Raw genomic sequence first — 9,848 nt, 5'->3', positions numbered from 1 at the left:
GTGGCTTTACGCTTCCTTCCTTATACTCCCTAGAGGTGATCTGTGGAGGACTATGCGTGACCATACAAACAGATAGAGCAACGGACCAGCTTTGATTTGGCTCATGGATACACTCAGCGTCCCTGGTCCATCCGCTTCGAACTCGGATAACGAGTCCCCTGAACATACTCCAGACCCAGATTCCTCCCGCCACACCACCCACACTGGTGGGCAGAGCGGGCTCGGTGGCCTGGGATATGGGATCAGGGTAGCGTGGCACCACCTGAGGCCCTTCATCCCCTTCTTTCTCATCAGTTCCATGGTGGTAGCTCTCGTCTACCTGATGCAAGCCATCATCTACGGGGGGCCCTTCAAAGACCCGCTCTTCTTTGTCAAGTTTAATGAGCGCTGGCCGCGACCGACTCCACCCCGAGTGGACACAACGTCCTCTACCGAGCTTTTTGGTCTGATCACCCCCTCGTCATTTGAGGAAGTCCATATTGACGTGCACAGAGACAACGGCACAACGTGAACTGGAATGTAGAAAAGAAGGACTCCAGGGGGACCACACGCTGCTCTTGGATTAAAAGAGCACATACTAATATTTGAGTGGGAGACATTTCCCTGCCGGTCCTCTGTCCCTCTTAAAATAAAATATAATGGATGAAAATTTTATTTCAGCAGCTGAATCAGGTTTCTTTAAAATCCATTTAAATATTCAGTGTGCTCCAGCTTTTGTTTCTCTTATGAAACGAATAAAAGTGAAACTACAATTATTTTTTACAACTTTTGGAAGATTTTGTTATTTGCACTGAAGGTTCTTGCATGGCGCTCAAAATGTATAAATCACTACCAGTTTTATACATTTTTTTTAAAGCAGAAAATGTGTCTGTGCGATTTGTAGAGTGAAGCACTTATGATTTTAAATGCTTGGCCTGGTTTTCTCTCTGCACTGAACAGCAAATGTGCTTTTCCTGTACGTTAAATAAAGTGTCAGTCGTCCGAGGTGGAAAAGTCAAACAGTGATGTTCCAGCATCGCAGTCCTGTAGTCTCCCTTTTCCTGATTTGTGTTACTATCCCAGCTCTACGCAAACACTGTCCAGGAAGCACTTAGAGGGAATTTATTACTCTAAAGAATGTAACGTTTGAACAAAACCAGCTTGAATTGTCTAACTCAGGCTTCTGAAGCCTCATTTTGACCTCATCTTAACGGCAGAGTTTATTTTTTTAGACAAAGTAAAAGGTGTAAATTGTGTCCCCCATCACCTTCAGCCTTTCACAGCTGAAAATGCTTTATAGACTTGAAAAAATATGAATCTATCCTTTAACCTTCCAGTGGAGTTAATGTACTTTTCTACCTCTCACCACTAAAATCCAGCTCCTCTGTTCATAAGTAGAAAATATTCACGATTCTCTCCGTGAGTGTTTCCCCTATAAATGCATCTCTTGTGCTCATTACTCATTGCTATCACTGTATATAAATATATGCTTAGAGAGCAAGAGATGTAGGATTACATCCTACTTCAAAACCTACTGGTGGATAAAAATAATTTTATATTGATATGCTTACTAGCCAAGGTCCCTCATAAAAATTGTTTATCTCACATTAGACGGTGAAAAAGTTGAGTGGTAACTTTTAACTGTTATGTGTCTGTGCCATTTTAAAATGTCATGTAATGTAATAACAACTGAACAAATCCATGTGTTAAAGAGTGAAATCAGCTGTGGTTGAATTGTGTTGTTATTATTATTATTATTATTATTATTATTATTATTATTATTATTATTACTGCAAAAAAGTGTGCTAAAAACACAAACAGAATATTACAAAACGCATATAAATATGATAATACTAATAATACTAATAATAAAGCAGTTAACTCAACGAATTAAACTATAATACAATCTAATTTAACTGTGAAATGAAAAGAAAATACTATCTATCTATCTATCTATCTATCTATCTATCTATCTATCTATCTATCTATCTATCTATCTATCTATCTATCTATCTATCTATCTATCTATCTATCTATCTATCTATCTATCGCTTACTCTTCCACTAGTTTCTGGTGCCATTTGACGAAGACGGAGGTGCCAGCAGTGAATGCTCTCTCTTTGTAATGTGTTTGCGTATCTTTGGCCGGCTGTTTTTTTTTCCTTGGGGGGTGGCCGTGGCGTCTGTGCGGTGACGCTGCCGCCCCCTAGCGGCGAAGCGGAAGACTGCACCGTTTCCTCTGATGACAACGTTGACCTGCGGCTGACCCCACTAAAATCGGACAAAAAACAGCCCAATAAAATGCTGTCCGTTAAATATATTTTGTGAAGTACATTTATTTTTAAAAAAGAAACGGTTTTATTTTGTGCCTCGATAGTGGATCTGTAGAGAGTTTTCAGGCCCGCAGACGGTGAGTAAACCAGGTGTCTGTCACATGGCCGACTTTAACAGCAGCTTTAATTAGCAAGCCGGGAGAGCGTGGTTAAAACAGGCCAGATATGCTGGAAGGTGATGTTAGAACAGACGTTTAGCGGTCTGTAACATGTTAACTAAGCTAGTACAACTCTTTTCTCTGTGTAGTCTGTTTGGAGTTCACTGCTAGCTAGTCCTCTGATACTAACCAGCGCGCGGGCTTTGAGCTGGCCCCACATGACTCGACTTTAAATGTGCTCAAAGACTATTTATTGCTGCAAGAAATATTTAAGATTGCCCATTAATCCACACTATACATAATAATAAACTATAAAGCTGCTGATAAAGGAGAAAGAAAGCTCGACCTCAAAAATCTCTGTTTTAATGTGCAAAAATTTCAAACTCAAAAAGTGTGTTTTTGTCCACAATATCGAAGCATTTATTGTGCTAATGTCCAGGTGAGCAGGGATATTTGCTTCACACTCCACACACATGTCACCTTCCGTTTCCACTCCTCTCTGCTCCCCTTCTGAAGTGGATGGGGAAATGTGGTGCTACCAAAAACCAGGGTTTGATACCCTCCTCCTCACTGAGCTGCAGAGACAACAACAGTGCAGCCAGTTCTGTGACACTCTGCTTAAGGCAGAAGGTATGAGACACACATACACAAAAAACCCAAAACAAAATTTTGCATGTGTTAGTTTTGCTTTTAAAGGTTTTGTTTTTGTCATTTCTCCCTGTCTTGCAGGGGTGTCTATACCCGCACACAGCTGTATTCTGTCAGCTATCAGCCCCCACATCTCCTCCGCTCTGTCCTCCACACCGACTCCCGCTGCGGGGCAGAGTCGCCTCTTGGAGTTTCGGGCTCTGGGTGCCTGCACCTTGCTCCACTTGGTCAGGCTTCTATACTCTGGAGAGATGGCTGGGGAGGGTGAGAGGGAGAAGCAACAGGCTATTTCTGCTGCGGCCAACCTGGGCATCCACGGGTTGGTGGAGGTGACGAAAAGGGAGTGTAAGAGCAGGGATGGGGTCGGGCAGTGCGCCGAAATAGGAGTGCAGACGGAGCCTCTGATGTTTGAGAGTGAGGAGAGACCGAGCAGGTGGAGGAGAGAGGTGAGGGATGGGAGCACTTTTCTGTGGAAAGAGATGATGTCAAATGGCGGGAAGGATGTGTGCACTCAAACAGACGAGCTGCAGATAAACACAGCTCCACCTGCTCACCCAGCAGTATCGTTTGAGACCATCGATATGAGTGCTCTGCAGAGTATACAGCACTCAGACCCCCTACTTGTTCCCCCTCAGATTTGCCCTGTGTCTGTCCTCTACCCTCCAAATGAACTAACACCTCAGATATCCTCTGCTCCCTTAGGTTCTATACCTGAAGCTGAAAGCACACCTGTTGCTGTTGTGACCCAGCCGTACACATCTGCCCCCCCATCCCTCCCTCATTTTATGAGCCAGACAACCATCTGTAATGCTGACCCCCAGAGCGGATGGGCTGACCAAGATGTCACAGTGGCGGAAGAATGGGAGGAAGAGCAGTTTAAACAGTTTCAAGGCAACATCCCAGGATTCATCAGCTACTTTCTGAACCCTGACAATGAGGAGGAGCCCCGCAGGGGGAGAGCAGGCCGCAGGCGAAGGTCCGGGGTTGGAGGTGCCAGGAGAGCCGAGACGGGCGAGGAGAAGCGTGGGAGACCACGAGCAGGAGGGAGAGGGCGTGGTCGGGGAGGATTAACTCAAATGGTGCAGGAGGTGGGGGTGAGCAGGTTGCAGAAGTTGTTCTTGCTCAGGTGGGGCATGAGGACGCCCAGGACGGGTCAGGGAGGCGGAGCTGCTGGGAGGAAGCTGTGCCTGCAGACCAGAGAGGTTGTGAAAAAGGGTGCACGCTGTGAGAGGAAAAGAGGGCGTGGCATAGCGTGGGCATTAAGCCAAGTTGGAGATGTGCTGCAGTCTGGTGAGGTCGGAGGAAGCACCACTCAGCGTGGAAGGAAAAATACGGGGCAACAGTTTGAACAGGTAAGCGAATGAGTGTCCTGTTTGTGGCATCTATAGAGTGTCAAAAGCTGTAATTAAATAAAATTATAGGGTCTGGGAGCTCAAAACTAAACCTTTGAGGGTTTTTACACCCAAAAATGAGAATTCAGATTTAAAACAGGATGTTACATTTGCTGCTTCTTTCAAACATTGTGACCTGTCCTTGTTTGCAGGGCAGTCTTCCTGTGCGGAGGCCACGAAGGTCCAGAGCCAAAACAGCAACATCGGCTTCCTGTTTTCCCACACCTATGCAGTTTACCAATGCACATACTCTATCTACCTCCAGCCACTCCTTCCAGGCTTCTCCATCTCCCCACCTGCCATCGCCTGCAGCCTCCTCTCCACCATCCTGTCTTCCTGTCCCAGCCCCACCACCTCATGAGGAGCAGCCTGAGCAGATCGATCGTCTTCTGGAGGAAGTGATGATGGGACTCGATATTTTACCAAACAACAAAGGCAGCGCTTCACGTGCTCAGCATCCCCTTCCAGCAGGTAGCAACACTGGCGCCTCTGCCTCTTCTGAAATCACCTCATCCCAAAACAAACCGCAGAGCCTTTCTTCTGAGCTCCATGAATCCACTGAGGTTGCAGTTGTTGCAGGAGCAGCTGGTCGCTCCAGTTCTACAAATGGTGTGGTGCCAGTTCTAGAGCGGCCGTGCGAGGGAGAGCTGGGTGACATGCTGGACCACTTCCTGCAGTCGTTTGAGCAGCATGTTGAAAGCTGTCGTGCAAGAGAGGAGATGGAGACGAGTGGTGTGAGCTCCACAGAGTCCTGCCAACCTCTCACTCTCATGAACACTTACAAAAAAAACAAAGATCACACTACAAACCCCTACATGCCTCAACTACAAAGGAGCACCCACAGAATTGAGTGCTCTCAAACACCTGAGCTGCACATTGATGAAAACGAGTCTCAAGAGAGCCGCTCACAGTCACGCAAGGCCCACGCTGGCCGCACCGTTTCCCCCAAACACATAGAGGAAACTAGACCGACTTCAAAACGACAGAACAAAAGAAGGCAAAAGCCTTATCTGTTCTCACTAGAGAAGAAGAAGGTGAAGGTGAGGAAGCCAGACGATGCGGTGAACAGAAACCCTCATGCCAGAAAAGAGAATCAGCTAAAGCAGATTCCTGTGGTGAACCTGGAGAGGAGAGAACTGCTGCCGGTCAAAGTGGCAACGCCGCGACACATCTGTCAGAATCTGAAAGGCAAGGTGGGAAATATTTCAAATAGCTAACTGGCAGATTGTTTAATTTTGCCGTCTGTCACCTGCTAAGTAAGTGAATAATAACAGTAATTAAATATGTAAGTAAACTGTATTTTTATAGCACATTTAAAACCAAAAAGGTTGCATTAATATTTCCATTGTCTATATCAGGGAGATTATCCAAATTATAAATCAATGATTATTATTTGGGAGGTTTTTAACCTGTGTTTTAATAAAAGGAGTTAATGAGCCCAGATTATCCTTCAAACTGTCAGTTTATAGTAGATGGCCAAATAATATTTCCCCTGGTTTGGATTTGTTTAACTCTAAGAAACTGTGGGACGTGCAAAATGTACTCACTGAGCCTTCTTATGGGTCAGCGATCTTCCTGATTCCAAGGTAAATCTGCATAGCGATGAAAAGAAATGTGCGGATGAGTAATATGACCTAGACAGAGCGTAATAAAGAAAACAAATAGGCCCCTAGATAGATCCCTGTGGAACTCCAAATGTCAAAGCTGCCGATGCAGAGGATTATTTTCCGGTTAAATCAAAACTATCCTAAATTTAATAGAAGATTCAAACCAGTTAACCCCAAAGCCTCAACTCCTGCATGATGCTTTGCTTGTTTAAGAATGGCTATACTACTGCATGCTTACACAGTACCTTTAGCAGAAGCTAGGTTTGCATTTATAATGAACTAGTAAGTTTAAACTTTAATTGTATACTATTAGGACATAGACCTTAAAAACGCTGTAAAAATCCCCACAGCGTGTGAGACTCTGTGATTACCAGACGGTGCATCCCAAATACTGCTACTTTGAGCCAGTTTGTGACAACTGCTAACGTTTGAATGCTGACAGATATTTAAAGTTACCACACGTGGATTTTTCCCCCACTCAGTCATAAAAGGCTCAGTGGTGTATCTACTAAAAGTCTCGGACGAGTACAGATTTCGTAACCTCGACCTCACAGTCAAGGTCATGGGTCAAGTTTTCTGAAAATCTTGTGAATGCAGTCAGTTAAGAAGGAAAGCTTTATACCATAGGTTGCATGTAATAGGAGGCTGAAGGGTAGCACTGTTTTCAGTATTTTCCATGTTTAGACTATTGTTTTGTACTTTTATAGTTCATTAAGGTGAATCTGTTTTACAGGATGCTTTACCCTTCCTTGAGGAGCCACTTACAGCCAAACGCCTACCCTCAGCAGTTCAATCAGGGCGCAGAAGTAGGGGCAGACCCAGGAAAAATGACCCTCTCAGCTCATCTAACAGAGAGTGTTCAAAACCACCCATTCTGGCACAGCCTGCAGATTTCTGTGTTGCGGATGAACAACTTGAGAAAAACCAGGAGAGACGTGAGGAGGAGTTGGCTGTACAGTCACACGAAGAGGTGGGGGGGGCTACGAGGAGGGGACAGAAGAGGGGAGCAGAGTCAGACGAGGATACGAGTGATAACGCCACCGTGGCCAAGAGGGCTTGCTTTGAGACACCGACACAGCCACCCACCTCTGAACCTGCAGACTTTACCTCTAAACTAGGAGCCACAGATCCTGAGGAGACAATCGATGTAGAGACTGTTTCTCCGACCGGAGCCTGTTTACAAGAAGAAAAAGAAAATCTCCCGTGGAGTGAACTCAGACTAGCTGAGGGAAGTCTGACAGATGAGGAAGTACAGAGCAGCGCTGATGAGATCATCGATGTGGATGGAGACGACGAAAACTTTGAGATAAAAGAAGAGATTCAGACTCAGAGCAGAAGAGCGCCGACTGTGTTTGCTGACCTGCAGCCTTCTGTTTCACCCTCACAGTCTGCAAATGGAAGCTGGGACGTTGTCAAAGATGAGGTCATCGATGTGATTGGAGGCTCCAGTCCCATCCCTGAACCGGTGACCATCACGTGGACAGAGTCTTCAGAAGGTGAAGAAGAAGAAGGAGGAGAGCTGGACGTTGATGTAGTCGGAGAACACAAAGACAGCGCTTCATCAGTGATTTTCACCGCTGTGATTAAAGACCTTGTCAAGGGAAACGTTCAGACTGAGGTGCGCTTTCATTAACACCTCTAATGCCCCCTTCTTTTCTGTTCGTGTGATTTCTTACATTGGTTCATTTAACTGCGTCTATTTCAGGGCTGGTGACAAATGGTCGACGTAGATGTTCATGAATGTTTGTCTTCTCTCTGTATTGTGCTCACATCCACGTGCAAACATGCTGACAATCACACCAAGGATGTTTGTGTTGCTATTCCACTGGGGTTTAAGATAAATGGAGCAATATGTGTCATTTGTTTCAAGCAGTGAGGAAAGACCTGCATCCTAATGCGTAACATTGTGAGCTTAATCAGAACAAAAGACGTGTGTTTGTGTGAAGATGTTTAGTTTTAAGCTCTTCAGCTGAGTATATAGAGACAGCTGGGATTGTTCATAATTGAAGAATTTTATGTGTTACAAGTTTAATATTACTCATTTGTAACTGTTAAGCAAAGTTTTTTTTTTTAAACTGAAGTATTGGAAATACATTTAAAAAATCAGGTTTTTGTATGTAAAGAAAGCGTTTTTATTAGTTGTACATATGACAGTAACCGTGCATTACGCCTTAATCATGCTTCAGCTAAAAATCTACATCACAACTTAATCTTCCACGGCGATCAGAGTCGACCTGACCTGTAGTTGCATTATTCCAGAGCTGCACGTCAGGTTACGTTGTAAGTTACGACGTAGATTTCCCGCTGAAGCGTAACTCAGTTAGTTGTAAATATGATTGGTCATATATATATATACATGTATGTCAGCTTCTGTTCTGCCAAAAATTTCCAGAAAACTTTCAGCACTCCTTGTTTTTATGTTTGTTTTCGTTTGCTAATGTTCCCCGTGGCACTTTTGGTTCAAGGATCTGTTTCCTGTAATAAAGATTTTTCTGTGATGCTTGTGACCTTATTACTGCGCAAGTGGATCTGAAACAACAAACAACAACAAAAGCCTCAAAAGTCCAATCCTATTTTTTTTAGCTTCCGATCAGCCAGACCTTCTTGTGATTTTTTTTTACGTGCTCTTGAGCAATAGTTCTTCAGTCTTTCTGAAGGTCAGGGTTTTTCTTTGGATACTTCTTTAGTTAAATCCATTAAAAAAATGCCACAAATTGCTAATCCATAAAAAACACAGTTTGACAGACATAAAATGTTTCCGAGGTTAAAGCTCTTATAATGAAAGCTGTTCTAAGGTCGGACAACTCAAAACTATTTTTTTAAAACATTCCTCATCCAAAAAAGGGAAAAGGAACATACAGCTTGTTATCAGCACTCAGTTTAAGAGCCTGTGTCATCAGTGCCTATGGAATTGGTAGCTTTGCACATCTGGAAAGGCACCATCAGTGGTGGAGGGTATATAAAAGTTTTAAAGTAACATATACTCCCATCTGAACATCTTCCAAAAAAAAAAAGAGCTGCATGTTTGAGCAAATCAATGCTAAATCACATACTGCATATATTAAAACAACATGGCTTCACAGTAGAAGAGTCTGGGAGGTAAACTGTCCTGCCTGCAGTCACCATCTGAACACATTTGGCATACGATGAAGAAGACGAAGGACTGTCGAGCTGCTAGAATAACAAGAACAACATTTCTCTCCCAGAAGTCCAACAACTGCTCTCCTCAGTTCCCAGATGTTTACAGGTTGTTGTTAAAATATATGTTTTCCATATTCTATTGTGAATAAAATATAGGTTTATGTGATTTCCAAATAATAGCATTCTGGTTTTAGTTATATTTTACATAGTTTACCAACTTTTTAAAAAAAAAAAGATTGGAAAACATAATCTTTTTGTTTTCATTTAGTTTGTTTATTTTCTTAAGATGTACTATGTTTAACTATCAGTCACTGAGAGCTTCCACAGATTAAAAAACCCTCGGTATTCATCATTCTCTCCACTTGCCTCTGCTGTGTGTCCCTTTAATTAGTCTGGCAGAAACACTTATAAATGCAGCGCAGCATGACTAGCATAAAAAAGAACTCCTGTTGCATGTTTTTGTGTCCTATCAAGGTATATGTCATATTTGAACATGATTACTGCTGAGAGAAACTTCAGCCCTGCAGGTGATGTGTTTCATACTAGAAGAGAAGGAAGGGAAGTGGGCAGCCCACTTTATTCACATATTTTTTTCTTTTGGCTCAAATTAAATCACATACAGAATTTGAAATAATGAAAAAAAAAAAAGAAT

At 43.3% G+C, this 9,848-nt stretch overlaps 1 protein-coding gene across 2 annotated transcripts; it reads left to right on the top strand.

Moving 5' to 3' along the window:
* The first annotated feature begins 2,169 nt into the window (after positions 1-2,169).
* On the top strand, positions 2,170-8,547 carry LOC101482672 (uncharacterized). 2 transcript variants are annotated; one of them, XM_076874260.1, is made up of 5 exons: positions 2,170-2,388; positions 2,926-3,039; positions 3,139-4,409; positions 4,601-5,641; positions 6,789-8,547. In XM_076874260.1, exons 2-5 carry the CDS (start codon positions 2,937-2,939, stop codon positions 7,686-7,688), a joined length of 3,315 nt encoding a protein of 1,104 aa, XP_076730375.1. In that variant the 5' UTR covers positions 2,170-2,388; positions 2,926-2,936; the 3' UTR covers positions 7,689-8,547. The 2 variants fall into 2 exon arrangements, with proteins under 2 accessions (XP_076730375.1, XP_004545517.3); XM_004545460.4 differs by having other exon boundaries at positions 2,849-3,039.
* The last annotated feature ends 1,301 nt before the right edge of the window (positions 8,548-9,848 follow it).

Source organism: Maylandia zebra, linkage group LG2, assembly GCF_041146795.1.
Source record: "Maylandia zebra isolate NMK-2024a linkage group LG2, Mzebra_GT3a, whole genome shotgun sequence".
In the NCBI taxonomy this organism is placed as follows: Eukaryota; Metazoa; Chordata; class Actinopteri; order Cichliformes; family Cichlidae; genus Maylandia; species Maylandia zebra.
The sequence above is the reverse complement of the archived record's forward strand: the minus strand, read 5'-3'. Positions and strand labels throughout refer to the sequence as shown.

Coding starts and splice junctions, on each gene's coding strand:
- LOC101482672 (XM_004545460.4), top strand. CDS start 2,883: ATGTCACCTTCCGTTTCCACTCCTCTCTGCTCCCCTTCTGAAGTGGAT. Junction 3,040..3,138: donor CACTCTGCTTAAGGCAGAAG/GTATGAGACACA, acceptor CCTGTCTTGCAG/GGGTGTCTATACCCGCACAC. Junction 5,642..6,788: donor GTCAGAATCTGAAAGGCAAG/GTGGGAAATATT, acceptor TCTGTTTTACAG/GATGCTTTACCCTTCCTTGA.